The sequence below is a fragment of the Myotis yumanensis genome, unplaced genomic scaffold (assembly GCF_028538775.1).
Source record: "Myotis yumanensis isolate MYYU_CA2020_CCGP unplaced genomic scaffold, mMyoYum1.0.hap1 SCAF_1, whole genome shotgun sequence".
In the NCBI taxonomy this organism is placed as follows: Eukaryota; Metazoa; Chordata; class Mammalia; order Chiroptera; family Vespertilionidae; genus Myotis; species Myotis yumanensis.
In genome coordinates, this window is record NW_027223752.1 from 86,105,767 (window position 1) to 86,121,344 (window position 15,578).

Here is a 15,578-nt window from a genome sequence, read left to right on the forward strand (position 1 = left end):
TACTTAGGATAATCTCCTTCAGTTACTTCCTTGTAGCTTAACAGAACAATAGAGTAACCTTGGAATGGAGATAACAAACGCCCTAACCTTTGGAATAGAATGGATAGGATTAAAATCAAATGGTATAAATACAGAGACACGCTCCTTAGATCACTCCTTTCTGCTGGTGAACACCGCAGAGTAATTTCCCCTGTTGTAGTCATCATGTCTAAGTCTGAGTCTCCCAAGGAGCCGGAGCAGCTACGGAAGCTCTTTATCAGAGGTTTGAGCTTTGAAACAACCGATGAGAGTCTGAGGAGCCATTTTGAGCAATGGGGAATGCTCATGGACTGTGTGGTGATGAGAGATCCAAACACCAAGCGCTCCAGAGGCTTTGGGTTTGTCACCTATGCCACTGTGGAGGAGGTGGATGCAGCCATGAACGCGAGGCCACACAAGGTGGACGGAAGAGTGGTGGAACCAAAGAGGGCTGTCTCAAGAGAAGATTCTCAAAGACCTGGTGCCCACTTAACTGTGAAAAAGATTTTTGTCGGTGGTATTAAAGAAGACACTGAAGAACATCACCTAAGAGATTATTTTGAACAGTATGGGAAAATAGAAGTGATTGAAATCATGACTGACCGAGGCAGTGGCAAAAAGAGAGGCTTTGCTTTTGTAACCTTTGACGACCATGACTCTGTAGACAAGATTGTCATTCAGAAATACCATACTGTGAATGGCCACAACTGTGAAGTAAGGAAAGCTCTATCTAAGCAAGAGATGGCTAGTGCTTCGTCCAGCCAAAGAGGTCGAAGTGGTTCTGGAAACTTCGGAGGTGGTCGTGGAGGTGGTTTTGGTGGAAACGACAAGTTTGGACGTGGAGGAAACTTCAGCGGTCGAGGTGGCTTTGGTGGCAGCCGTGGTGGCGGTAGATATGGTGGCAGTGGGGATGGCTATAATGGATTTGGTAATGATGGAAGCAATTTTGGAGGTGGTGGAAGCTACAATGATTTTGGCAATTACAACAATCAATCTCCAAATTTTGGGCCTATGAAAGGAGGAAACTTTGGAGGCAGAAGCTCTGGCCCTTATGGTGGTGGAGGTCAATACTTTGCCAAACCACGAAACCAAGGTGGCTATGGTGGTTCCAGCAGCAGCAGTAGCTATGGCAGTGGCAGAAGGTTTTAATTACTGCCAGGAAACAAAGCTTAGCAGGAGAGGAGAGCCAGAGAAGTGACAGGGAAGCTACAGGTTACAACAGATTTGTGAACTCAGCCAAGCACAGTGGTGGCAGGGCCTAGCTGCTACAAAGAAGACATGTGTTAGACAATACTCATGTGAATGGGCAAAAAAAAACTCGAGGACTGTATTTGTGACTAATTGTATAACAGGTTATTTAGTTTCTGTTCTGTGGAAAGTGTAAAGCATTCCAACCAAGGGTTTTAATGTAGATTTTTTTTTTTTTTTGCACCCATGCTGTTGATTGCTAAATGTAATAGTCTGATCATGATGCTGAATAAATGTGTCATTTAAAAAAAAAAAATGGTATAAATACAGATGTAACAGGAGACTAAAAGGAGAACCTGGCTGGAGAACCTGGCTGGAGAACCTGACTAGAGAACCTGGCCAGAGGACCTGGCTATGCTGATCAACTGAACGCGGCTGCTTCCGTTTCATTCCTTCTTCGCCAACTCTGTTCACACCTTTGGGAACTCCTGGACCTGCTGGGATTGGACCCCAACAGATGTCCAACTACTGGTTTAGGCCCAATGCCTATGGGATTGGGCCTAAACCGGCACTAGGACATCCCTCTCACAATCTGGGACCACTGGCTCCTAACCACTCACCTGCCTGCCTGATCACTCCTAACCACTCTGCCTGCCTGCCTGATGCCCCTAACTGCTCCCCTGCCTGTCTAATCACCCCTAACTGCCTCTGCCTGCCTGCCTGATCACCCCTAACCTCTCTGCCTGTATGCCTGATCACCCCTAACCTCTCTGCCTGCCAGCCTGATCACCCCTAATGGCCTCTGCCTCTGCCCTGCCAATGTGGCTTTGTCAGGCAGGACATCTAGAAGGTTGCCTGGAAGATGTCTGGTCTAATTAGCATATTACCTTTTATTAGTATAGATTATTTAGTTTAAAGATAACTTAATCCTGTGATTTAGATATTTTTTTTCTTCAAGATTTCACTAACTCTTGTCACATTTGGGGCTCTAAAAGTCTGGGATATGGGACAAGTATATTTTGAGGGATCTTGGAGAAGTTTCAGCACACCCACATGGGCATTTACAGGAGGCTTGAGTTGAGTGGCAATGTATGTATTATGGCTGAACCCAAATGGAGACTAAAGACCAAAGAAAGGGAAATAGAAATATTTTGAAAATAATTCACTGACTTTATACTTCTGTCTAGAGTTGGTCATAGATATTATAGATCCTTTCATAAAAAAGCAAATTACACACTGTTCATGGTGAAAGGGAAACTCATTGTTCTCTGTGGTTTTCTTTATTTTGGTTCCAATGACTTTAGAATCCTATCTAATAAAACCCTAATGTGCAAATCGACCGAACGGTGGAATGACCAATCACTATGAAACACACTGACCACCAGGGAGCAGACACTCAAAGCAGGAGTTGCCCCCTGGTGGTCAGTGTGCTCCCACAGGGGGAGAGACACTCAGCCAGAAGTTGGGCTCACAACTGGTGAGTGCAGCAGCGGTGGCCGGAGCCTCTCCAGCTTCCACAGCAGTCCTGGACTGTGAGAGTGCACAGGCTGGGCTGAGGGACCCCTCCCCCACTCCCAGTGCACAAATGCTGTGCACTGGGCCTCTAGTTGTGTAGAAGGAAAAGAAAACAAATTCTGTACCCTTTTATTTCTTGTCTTCTATTGCTCCATCCTTTTTCTTCATTCCACAGACTTTCTGTTGTGTCACACTTCAAATCCACAAAACCACTTACTAAACACATGTATTTTTTTATGACTTTACCTTCACACACACACACACACACACACACACACACATACACACACACATTAGTATAAGGATGGTTCACATTTATTGTCAGAAAAATAAGGCAATGCTTCTTACCTACTTCAAAACCTGAAAGCATGTCCCCAAACTGAAAGAAAAGTAACACACATTCGAAAAATACTGGCACAGTGTAAATTGTCATGTTCTCCTCTTATTCTAAACTTTATCTCTTACCTCCCTATTTTTTCCTCTCATTTTTTTACAGCTTTAAATAGTTCTAGACAATTTGGTTTTCTCAAACAATTTGGGCAGCAAAACCAGCAGTTTCAAAGGTAAAACAAGGAACGTTTCAAGGCAAACACAGAGAGCTCCTTATCTCCTCTTCTTCCAGCCATCTAAGACAATTAGGCTCTGGAATCTAAGCCCCAGCCACATGCTTGACCCACTGTCCTACTGCTGTGTACTAGCAGGGCCATTCATTATCTGCTAGCTGGCTATAAATGGGGAGAGCTGTCAGGCCCACACTTCTCAGTTCCTTGATGAAAGTTGACCTTGGACATTTCATTAACTACACCAAAGAATAACACATAAACCAATGATCAGATATACTCAGAAATAAATCCAAACACATTGAATTCTAAATAAAGGTGTACTAGCAATGTCAGTGATACCCTGAATCTGCTGTCCTCCAGTGAGTGCTTGCGATGCTTTCTCCATCAGCTTCATGGCATTATTTACATGTCACCAAGCAGCATCAAGCCAGTGCTGGCCACAAGCAGTCCCGCCCAGGGAATATTAGCCATGTAAAGAGCTGACATTGTTACAGATGAAAAGTATTTAATAACTCAATTAATGGCCAATAAAGGAAAGTATAGTTAGAACAAATAAATCACATTGCATTGAAGAATGAGTTTTTAAATGGCCATTTTTCATTAGGTTCCTTTCTCATTAGGGCTCATCATAGATTCCATCTGCAGGAAAAAAAAAAAAAGATAGCCCAGTGACTATCACCAAAATTAGTGAATGCCTAAAGATGAGGAGAAATGACCAAAGGCAAGAGGCCACCATTGCTTCCCTTTGTATCTCTCTATGTGTCCAGTGCATGAACACTCCATCCTCTCATTTGTTCTGTCTGAAAAGTTAGGAGCTGTTTTTAACATTCCTTCTCTCAGGCCAAATCCAGCTCATCAGGAGATTCTCTGGCCCCCAGCTTTAGAAAATATTCATAATATGGATATATTCTAGATATGATCTGAAGTTTGGGCTTCCTATTCAATATAATTTTTTGCCTTTGTACAAGCATCATTCTGAAAAAAAAAAAAGTCCACAGGTTTCACCAGGTTTCAAGAGGTCCATGGCACGAAACATTTTAAGATCCTCTGATGTAGAAGATCTGGAGCTACCTTCTATCTGGGACCCTACAGAAAGCTAGTGTCAGACAATAATGTTCACTACTAAGTGGTAAAGGAAGCCTCTTTGTTTTGTTAGGATATGAGTCTTACAATGTAATTGGAATAATTCTATTGTTGATTTCACCAGTCTCCCAGGATCTTCTCTCCTTGTTGCACATTTGTAAAGTACTCTTAAAATCATTTCTTGTTCTAAAAAGTTTTATTGGATACTAGAGGCCCAATGCATGAAATTCCTGCACGGGTAGGGTCTCTAGGCCTGGCCGGCAATCAGGGCCTATCAGGGCTGTCTCACCCAGTCCCGATTGGGGCTGGGCAAGCCAGGGCCTACCAGCTGCCAGCCAGAGCTTGGGGGCTTGCCAGACCGGGGGAGAGACCATGGGAGGTTGGCTGTGGGGCACACTGACCACCAGGGGGCAGCTCCTGTGCTGAGTGTCTGCCCCCTGGTGGTCAGTGTGCATCATAGCAACTGGTCGACCAGTCATTCTGGTCGTTCAGTCAGTAATGGTCGCTTAGGCTTTTGTATATATATATATATATAGATTACTCATTTCTAATATAGTTACGACCCTAATCTCAGAACATGCCTACAAATCTGGGACACAGTTTGACTCCAGGACAGCTATGTAAGTAGAAGGAGAGTAGACACACAATTCCACTCCAGGAAAGCTATCTGTAGATCCCTTATGCTCATGGCTCTAAGTTGGTAACAAAAGTAAGGTGATTTTAAGTATCTTTTTCAGGGTGCCAATCATCAGATTTACTATCTTCTTTGAGGAAACCTTCTGTGAAGGGTGTCTTGACCACTACCTGTAGGTACAAAGGACGTCATTAGCATTTCTTACCTGAATAAGCTTCTTATGGCTCTGCAGTACATGAAGAAGCCTGAAATTTCCTTCAAACTTTTTCATTAAAAGGGGACCTGTTTTATGTATGTGGTTTTTGTCTATTAACTTTTCTCAGTCCTGGCTTGTTTTTTCACAGAAGCTTGCTTATCTCCTCTTTAATATCTGATTGTATGTTTTTGCACCTCGCTTCCTTACACTTGCTTAAGTGGACTATCCGATGATCAAGCTTCTCAGTTTAAGTTCTATTTGTAACATTTAGTTCCCATATTTATTTTTTCTGTTGCTTGAGAAGCATTCAGAAGAATGTGTGTTTATGTGTGAGCATTTATATGTATGAGCCCTAAGTGATTAAAATCCCTGGATAACCTAGGAATTACAGACAGATTAGATACTACATCTTAGAAAATGATTTATCCAAATTGGTTGGAACCCTATAGTGTGTAAATAGGAAGATTGATGCTTTTTTTTCTTTTTTATCATATGGCTTAATCATAAAAAGTCTCAGTACCCTTAAGTAATTTGATTTTAAGTAGCTCCAATAGATGTGAAACACATTAAGTAGAACAAGTTAAATGGAAAATTTAAGTGGAGACTACAGCCACATCTATGATGCAGATGGCTCAAATTTTTCACTCTAACCTTTTGTGTTCAGCTAATGCTGAACTCTGTAAGAAGCTCTTACTTGATAAAAGATCTTTCTTGTCCTTTCCTCGGCTAAAGATGATGACATTTTGAAAAATTTCATAAGAATTAGTTCAGCATATATTATAACTATGGAGAAGCAAAAGCTGTCTTCTGATAGTAAACTCGAGAGCCAGTCAAATGTCAACCGATCCAAATGGCTGCAAATAAAATGTCAGAATTAGTAGCTTTTGCTGAAAACGTGGTACTTTAAATAGCTGTCAAGAACAGGACTCCGGGGTGAATGTGGTCACTCTGTGGATGAGAACTGCAGTCCAGAAATCAGAGAAGTATACGCACATCCCTTATTCTGCAAAGGAGAGACATTGAAAAATCACATACCTCTGGGCCCCTCTACCTCCTCCTCCTCAGGATAGGCCACCTTCAGAGCCCATCAATAATGCAATCGCCCGCCATTGAGGGCGTGTGCTGTAGGATCTGAACACCTGGGCACCAACACCCCCCACAGAGCCACCCCAGGCTCTTGTTACTAAGTAGATGCAACTTGTTGACTTGTTTATTAAGTATTTATTTTCTTCTTCTCCTAGGACAGTCAGTGTTGTTGGCTCTTGTGCAGTTCAAGATCAGCCTTTCCTCGCTGGACCAGAATCCCATCTGTTAATTCCAGTCGAACCGCTCTCTCTGCAGAGCCCCAAACTCCACTCTGGGCTTCTATTTCTCTATCCTTGATTACCTTGGTTCCCCAGCCCCAAACCAATTTTAATCGAGTTTCCCTCCTCTGATTTTTTAATAATACCTCAAATAGCAGTACTCTGCTGCAAACCTTGCAGAATGATTTAGTTTCCCCTAGCATAATTCTTTGCTCTTCTTATTTCTACCTTTAAAAAAAAAACTCATGCTAAAATCAATTGGTTCTGAAAAGGATATTAATCTCTTTCTTCTAGAGCCAGTCCCATTTTCACTTTCCTCATCTCTTATTCTGGCTTTTAAGTTTTTTGTAAAAAACAAAAAAGGCTAAATACAGAATACAGATTATGTATCTTCATTGCCTTTAAAGCCTAATTAAATCAGCATTATTTTTCTCATATCTAAAGAGTGTTATATTAAGTCCACCCAGATTCAGGGCCGGGTGTTCAGCAAGCTGTCCTTAGAAGTTGAAAATGTACCTATGGTTTTATATTATTAAAGTGTAGTGCACTTAAAAATATCTCATAACAACCTGTTTATAGTTTGAATTTCACCACATAATTTGCCTTCCTTGTGAAGTCTAATATTAATACACTTGATTGCTGTAAAGCAAGGCCCACATGCACTTCATCTGTAAGTACCTTGTGGCACTAAAGATAAAGGTGTCCCTTCCTACTTCAACTCTGCTCTGCTTGCTTTGTAGGACAGAGTCTTAAACTTCTTGGTTTCATGATCCCTTAACATTCTTGAAAATTATGGAGGATCCGAAAGAACTTTTTCATGTTGATTATTTCTGTCAGCATGTATCATATTAGAAATTAAAACTCATAAATTTTAAACATATTTATTCATAGTTTAAAATAAAAATAACCCCAGTATATGTTAACACAAGTAATATATTTTTAATGAAAAATCACTAGCTTTTAAAAAAATTAGTGAGAAGATGGGTATTGTTTTATATCTGTTGTAAATTCCTTAAAGTCCTGTTAATAAAAGACAGCTGGAATTTTGCATCTGCTTCTGCAGTCAATCTGTTGTGATATCACACTTCATGTTGCTTCTAGACAGGCCTGCTGCACACTTGTGAGAGAATAGGAGCAGAATAGACCAATAACATTACAAAAACATTGTTTTGAGCTTGAAAGGGACTTGAAACTCACCCAAGAGTCCCTGGACAACACTTTGAGAATGGCTGCTATTCTATGTAGGAAATCAAGGATAGATAGAGTGAGCAAAAGTAGGGGAGACAGTAAATGTACAACATTCTACCATAGCTAAATAAGAGAGGACAAGGTTGTGTTATAGATGGAGCAAATTTGCTGTCAATGAACTGGTTATGGGATCTGCTATAATCAGTGTTAGAGGACTTTTTTGATAGAAGGGATGGTGTGGAATGGTGGAGTGATCTGGTGAATTTAAATCTGTCCTTTCTTCCCTGCATTTCTGTGAGGAATGATCACCACCTTTCCCTGGCAAAGACTCTTGCCTGAAAGAATCCCATTTAACAGGTTATGGTATATATTCTCAAGGATATGATTTTATTTCTCTTTCAGCTCTAAGCATCACTTTGCCCCTTCATTCCAACCATAGTGGGAAGAGACACCTGTCTTGCATAGTAAACACAAAAATCAAAACAACAACAAAAAGCGAGCAAACAAGCAAAGCAGTGACACAAAAGACCCTTTTATATATACTTTTTCTTATAGAACAGAAAGCTCTGGAGTATTGTCAAGTTTTATTCGTTTCTGTTTGACAAATTTCAACTTGACATAATAATTTTCTATCACCTGATTTCTCCAGTTGCTACTTCATTGTTTGCCATGGAAACAGAAAACACCTGAATAAACCGACAGGAAATGGGAATCAGATATTTACCTGGGAAGATGTAGCATGGCCTTTCTCTGGCTCTTTGATCATTCTCTCTGAAGGCTTCTGAATTCAGGGATGACAGCAGGGAGGGGAATGTTTTCTGCTTAGAGATTAGAGGAGGGCCCCCGTTATATAGTGGATCCTCCTTTGGGGAAGTGGGTGCAGCTCTCTTTCTATAGCCACTCAAAAGTCATAGGAGATATCGTACATGCCCTACAGAGTCCACTTTCTGGTCCTGATTTTTTAATAAGGTAATTAGAAATGAGTTTCTCTTTGAAGCAATGATTACACAAAATTTATTTTTTACAGTCTTATAGAGTGAAGAGCAGTGGTTACTTAATTTTTTTAAATTATTAATAGTGTGTGTGTGTGTGTGTGTGTGTGTGTGTGTGTGTGTGTGTAAGAGAAAGAGAGAGAGAAAGACAGAGAGAAGCAAGGATGATACCATTTCTAGGATTAAGAAGCTATGCCAAGAAAGATCTACTGGACTAACTTACCAAGGCCATAGTAGGGTTTGGGCTAAGAGAAGCTAATCTTTTGTTGACCAGCCTAACATAATAAAATGCATTTGGAAGGCTTTAGATTTCTGTACAAACTTTTCAACCAGATCTAATTGGAAGTGCTGCTCACATAGCCAGGGGCATTCAAAAAGAAAAAAAGAAAAGAGCCGTCGATTAACACCATTTTTAAAAGTCAAGAAGTCTTTTCTCCTCCCAAAGGACAGTTTTCCAGACATTAACTTCAACTGCCAAACATAAAGAAAGTCTTCCTTCTCTCTCTCTTTCCCCCTTGACACTCTAGTCTTACCTTTTCTTTCTATCCCACCTCCCTCCTTTCTGCCCCCTCCTCTCCCCATTCCCTGCCAATCCTCAGCCACCAGTGAGTGCACTATTGGAAGCAAAGGTTGTATCATAAATGACCTATCAATCAGCTGTTTCCTAGATATTTTTGATGAGGGAAATGGGGTTTTAAAAACCTGAGCTGCAGCCAAATGCTCTGCCACTGATTATAACTTCAAATGCTTTACCAATAATTATAACTTCAAAAATAGTTGGTAATCTTTATAAAGTCGTAAGTTATAGAATTTTCTGAAGTATTTGCTACTTTAATATCACTGATTTACTTAGAGTAATTTTGTTGGAATAGTGGGAATTTTTTAAAAAATAAATAAAGCCTAAGCTGATTTCTAGTCAAATAAGAAAATGTTTGAATATATGTCTGAAGCTTTGGTTAACTTAGAGAGCTAGAGATAAGAATTACAGTATATTGCAAAAAAAAAAAATCTTTTTAGTCTTTTTTTCCTAACCTATGAACTTTTCTTATGTGGCAACACTTGATTTGACAATTTACCTGCCTAATCTGAACAATCAGCAGTATAGACATAACCATATTTAAAATGATCACCTTAGATAGAGACATACAGGGTTGGCAAAAGTAGGTCTACCACAAGTACACAAAACACAGTTTATTCTATTATTATAGACTAGAGGCCCGATGCACAAAATCCCTCACAGCCCCGGCTTCATCCAGAAGGTCATCCGGATGGTTTTTTGGCCTAATTAGCATATTAGCTCTTTATTATATAGGATTAATGATTACATTATTTCCCATAGGAACAACAGTGAACCTACTTTTGCCCCAATCTGTATAAATGGGGGATAGCAGACTTCTCAAATCTTTGGAGCAGCTCCAGCAAGGGTTTAATGAAAATAAGAGCCAGAGGTAAGACATCAGCAGTTTCAAGTTAGCAAAATAAAGTTTGAAAATGGGAAGTAATACATAAAAGTGAGAGCTTGTCTTCCAGAATTTTGTTTCCTCTTCACAACATTTGCATTGTGTGCAGAGGATTTGCAAAATAGAAACCAGAATATTTTGATTGATCACACAAAATATAAGAAATGGCAGAATTTGCCAGAGGAAAACTGAATATATGAAACATTCAAATGTGTGGCAAAAGCCCCAAATATTGATGTATTCTCAGTATTCTCAGCACGTCCAGATTTTGAATGAACATTTTATTTTCTTGTCAGTGATTCAGAATTTCCACTACTCCTGTTGAGCAACGAGGGAAAATCGTGCCAAGTGGGAGAAAACTTTATTTTAAGGTGGAAGGCATGAAATAAGCACTCAGAAGACAATTGTACACCTGTTTTCAAGAGTAAAAAAGCATCTCAAATCTGCTATGCTTTTGAAAATTTGGCCAAGGAGTGTTATTTCAAAGGCCCAATCGCTCATAGCATTATTCCCAGGGCTCTGTGCTCTCTGCCTAATTGGGCTTCTACACATTTGCATAGGCATGATACTTCATGATTAATGCATAAGAGGCAGCATGGAGCGCAGTATCAATTCGTCTGTGGAGGCCTTCCCCCCCACTGAAAACAATCATTGTTCCTAAAATACAATCCATCATATTTGTAGGTCTGACTGCATTGTCGAATATCAGACTACTTAAATGCCATGATAAAACCTTCACAGAATTGTAAACCTCTTCTGTGTGAGACTTTTTATTTGAGGATGCCCGTGGCCCTGCTGCCATGGAGCCATCGTGGATGCCGGAAAGGGTTTGTTTGCCAAATGAGGTGTCAAGGCCACTTTTTTTTTTCCTTTTTGGCTCAGGCAATGAATAAAGAGGGAACAATATTAAAATAAGCACCTTATGATTACTTTGGATTGTAAAATCAACAGTAGGTCTCCCCTTGGCACCTTCAAACACTAAGCAACAGCAATGACGACTTCTAGAATGAGGAACCAGAAAGGTGAGGGGAGACTCAGTCAACAATGTCAGAAGGTGTTCAGCTTCAGGAATGAAATCAATTCCAGCTGAGATGGACTGCCACACAGTTAAGGAGTGCAACCCTCAGCGTGAGTCCTGGTGAGGCAAATAGTATTGCCTGTATCCACCCTGCTGGCTGGGTCACTTAACTAGGCAGGGATCCGTTCCCCGGGGGGAGCTGGGAACTTGGGGCTCAACAGCAGATCCCAATGTGCTGTGGGAAGAAACACAGAAGACCCTTTGAAAGAACTCTTTCTAAAAGAATCTTTTAGTCAAAAGTAATATATGATTATGAGAAACAAATAAACCATTTGGAATTTCCATGAACCTAAGAGAAACAATCTGACATCCCCCACCTTTTCCATGCAACTTCCTAGAGGTGACCTCTTAAATGAGGTATGTATTTTCCCAGATGTTTTATTTTGATATATGAGTGCATTTGTGTGTGTGTGTGTGTGTGTGTGTGTGTGTGTGTGTGTTTATAAGTTGGGAGGGGGCACAAAATGCTAGTATACATACTTTCTGTGGCTTGTTTTTCAGCTTCAGGAGAGTTCATGAATTTTCCCCACAAAATAAAGTTATATTTATTTCATTGTCTTTAATAATTTCATGGTATCATGTATGGATTACCAACTCAAAAAATGATCCCACAACTTAGTTTTGTTTGTTTTTTAATCATTACTAGAGGCATGGTGCAAGAATCTGCGCACCAGTGGGGTCCCTTGGCCTGGCCTGTGGGATTGGGCCGAAACCATCTCTCTAACATCCCCCAAGGGGTCCTGAATTGTGAGAGGGCACAGGCCAGGCTGAGGGACCCCTCGGGGAGGGACAAGGGAGGTTGGCCAGCTGGGGAGGGACTGCGGGAGGGATCCAGGGTGTATCTGGCCCATCTCACTCAGTCTGGATCTGCAGGACCCCAGCAGCAAGCTAATCTACCAGTCAGAGCGTCTGCCTCCTGGTGGTCAGTGCACATCATAGCAAGTGGTTTAGCAGCCTTAGCATATCATTAGCATATTATGCTTTGATTGGTTGAACAGCCGACCAGTCAACCGAACACTTAGCATATTAAGCTTTTATTATATAAGACTAGAGGCCCGGTGCACAAAAATTTGTGCACTGGGGGGGGGGAGGGCCCCTCAGCCCTCTCACAGTCTGGGACCCCTCAGGGGATGACCACCTGCTGGTTTAGGCCCACTCCCCGGGGGATTAGGCCTAAGATGGCAATCAGACATCCCTCTGGCAGCCCGGCAGCCCTCAGGGGATGTCCACTTGCCAGCGGGGAGCAGGCCTAAACTGCAGTCAGACATCCTTAGCGCTGCTGAGGAGGCAGGAGAGGCTCCCACCACCACTGCTGTACTGGCAGCTATCAGCCTGGCTTGTGGCTGAGCAGAGCTCCTCCCATGTAAGAGCACCCTGACCACCAGAGGGCAGCTCCTGCATTGAGTGTCTGCCCCCTGGTGGTCAGTGTGTGTCATAGTGACCAGTCATTCCCAGTCCTTCTGCTGTTAGGGTCAGTTTGCATACTATCCTTTTATTATATAGGATAAAGGCCTGGTGCACGGGTGGGGGCCGGCTGGTTTGCCCTGAAGGGTGTCCCAAATCAGGGTGGGGGTCCTGCTTGGGTGCCTGGCCAGCCTGGATGAGGGGATGATGGCTGTTTGCAGCTGGTCACACCCCCTTCAGGGTGGGGGTTCCCACTGGGGTGCTGGCCAGTCTGAGTGAGGGGCTGAGGGCCGTTTTCAGGCTGGCGGGTGACTGAAGCTCCCAACCTCTCCTTTTTTTCTTTTTTTTTTTATTCTGGGATTTATTTACCTTCTATGGCTGTCACTGGAACTGAGAGCCGGCTTTAGTTCTGAGGCTCGGCTCCAGCTCTTAGACCTCGGCTGCTGAAAGCAGGTATCTGGGTTTGTTTGGCTTCTACAATTGAAACACTGTTGCAACTCCAGCTCTGAGGCCCGGCTGGCTGAAACCAGGTTTCTGGGGTTTGTTTAGCTTCTATAATTGCAACATTGTTTCTTAGACTGCAGCTCAGAGGCCGGCAGCGGCAGGCGGGGAACCTTGGCTTCCTCCATCACTGGAGCAAGCAAGCCTCCTGTTCACTTCAGCTGCCTGGCTGCCGGCCGCCATCTTGGTTTGCAGTTAATTTGCATATCTCGCTGATTAGCCAATGGGAAGGGTAGCAAATTTATGGTTAATTACCATGTTTCTCTATTATTAGATAGGATAAGCGATGCCACATTTTAGATTATTAGTAATGTAAGAGCTAAGACTGTCTTGGTTTTTATCCTAGGGATTTAACATAGAGAATGGCACATAACAAGTTTGCAATAAACATGTTTAAAGATATAAATAAAATCTGCAGGGAAAATCACATCTTTCTTTGTGGAATATATGAATTTAAAATTTGTATATAAATTGTTTATTTACCTCCAAAACATTGTACCATTTTGTATTTATACAAGTATATCAGTTACTGTATTTTATTTTGCCAACAATTGGATTATAGACTTGTTTAATTTTTCCTAATGTGATTAATGAGAAAGTGTTTCATTATTTTAAATTGAATCGTATTAATTTTGAAGAATATTAGGAATATTCATAAGGTTATTAACCATTTGTAATTTTTTCACTGTTTGTTTATATTCTTTGACAATTTTTTTTACAACTCCATGGAACAAACATTTTTTATTCCCATTTTAGAGATGAAGAAAGAGTATTAAAAATATTATCTTGTACAAATTAGCAGAACTAGGACATGTTGGAGCTAAGATTAGTATATTCATTTCCTATAGCAGCTGTAACAAATTATAACAAATGCAAATTTATTCTTTTACAGTTCTGGAATCTGAAATCAGTCTCAGTGTCCTAAAATCAAATGGTATCATTTGAGCATTTTTATATTAGATTACTTGTTAATTTTTTTCACATTGATTTTGATGTGCTTTTTTGTATATTTAAGGATTCAATTCTTTTGCTTCACATATATTTTACAAATATTTTTTATCAGTAAAAAATTTTCTTTTGATTCTGTTTATCTATCTATTCATCCATCCATTCATCTATTTTGTCCAAAAGAAAAATTTTAATATTTATGTTCAAAGTATATCAGTTGTTTTCCTTTCAAGTTTCTGTATATATTCCTAGAAAAATATTCTCCATGAAAAAATAAAAAGTAATTCAATCATGTGCACTTTTAATATTTATAATTTTTACTTGTACATTACATTTTTACTAATTTGGAATTTATTTTGATATAAGAGAAAAAGGGATCTGGTTTTATTTAAATTTGTGTCATGTAAGTAGCTAATTATCTGATTACTGTATAATAAGAAGTACATGTTTCCAGATTAGAAAAGTCAACTGCATTACATGCCAATTTCTCATAGGTACTTGAGTCTAGTTTGGACTTCTTCCTCTGTCTCATTGTCAGCAGTCTATTTCTACATCAGTGCCATACTGTTTGAATTACCGTAGCATTCATGCTACATTTTATTTTGGGGTACAGTTAGGCCTCCCACATTACTTTTTTTTTCTCTCAGTCTTCACCCAAATTTATATTTTAGAATCATTTTATCAGACTCAAAAAGTGAAAAATAAAAGACTTTGGTATTTTGATGGGAGTACATGGTCTTTGCAGAATAATTTACAGAGAACTAACATCTTAGCAATGTTGAGCTTTCTAACCAAAAAACAAGGTATAACTTTTCATATCTTCAGGGTTATTTTTATGCCCCTCACCAGTGTTATAAATTTTTCTTCATGCATTTTTACATATTTTCAAAAGCATTTTGGAGGGGTTATTTCTCTCTATCTCTCTCTCTCTCTCTCTCTCTCTCAGCTTTGTGACTAAGAAATTTTCTTTCATGTCAGTTATTGTTTTTTAAAAATATAAGCTACTTATTTTATAAATTAATTTTGTAACCAGTCACTTTATCAAATATTCATAATGCTTCTAATAGCATTTCAGCTGATTCTTTGGGGCTAAATAGGTACATTACCATCAAAAACAAATTTGTCTCCTTCTTTGGAAAGTTTACACTGTTATTCCATTCCCTTGTCCTCCTTTGACATATTAATATGATAAATGATTTTGAGATGAGCCCCAGTTCCCCATGATTTATTACTTATAAGATTATTCATTAAACTCTGTTTTATTTTAATATTTTATTTAACATTTTATTTAGAGGTTTTACATTGACAGTCATTAATAAAACTGGTTTGTCATTTTCTTTTTATGCTGTTTATCAAATTATGTGGTGACTCCGGATGGGCTTTATAAGAATAGCTCAGAAGCTTTCCTTCTGTATCTGTCAGGTTCCAATAGAAAGCACAGAAACCAGTCAGGGCATTTCAAGCGGAGAGGGAGTTAAACTAGGAGGTTGGGTCCCAATTTATTGG

The 15,578-nt window shown here is 40.1% G+C and overlaps 1 protein-coding gene across 1 annotated transcript; it reads left to right on the forward strand.

Moving 5' to 3' along the window:
* Positions 1 to 204: 204 nt before the first annotated feature.
* On the forward strand, positions 205 to 1,494 carry LOC139004195 (heterogeneous nuclear ribonucleoprotein A1-like). Its single transcript, XM_070407019.1, has one exon. It carries the CDS (start codon positions 205 to 207, stop codon positions 1,165 to 1,167), a length of 963 nt encoding a protein of 320 aa, XP_070263120.1. The 3' UTR covers positions 1,168 to 1,494.
* The last annotated feature ends 14,084 nt before the right edge of the window (positions 1,495 to 15,578 follow it).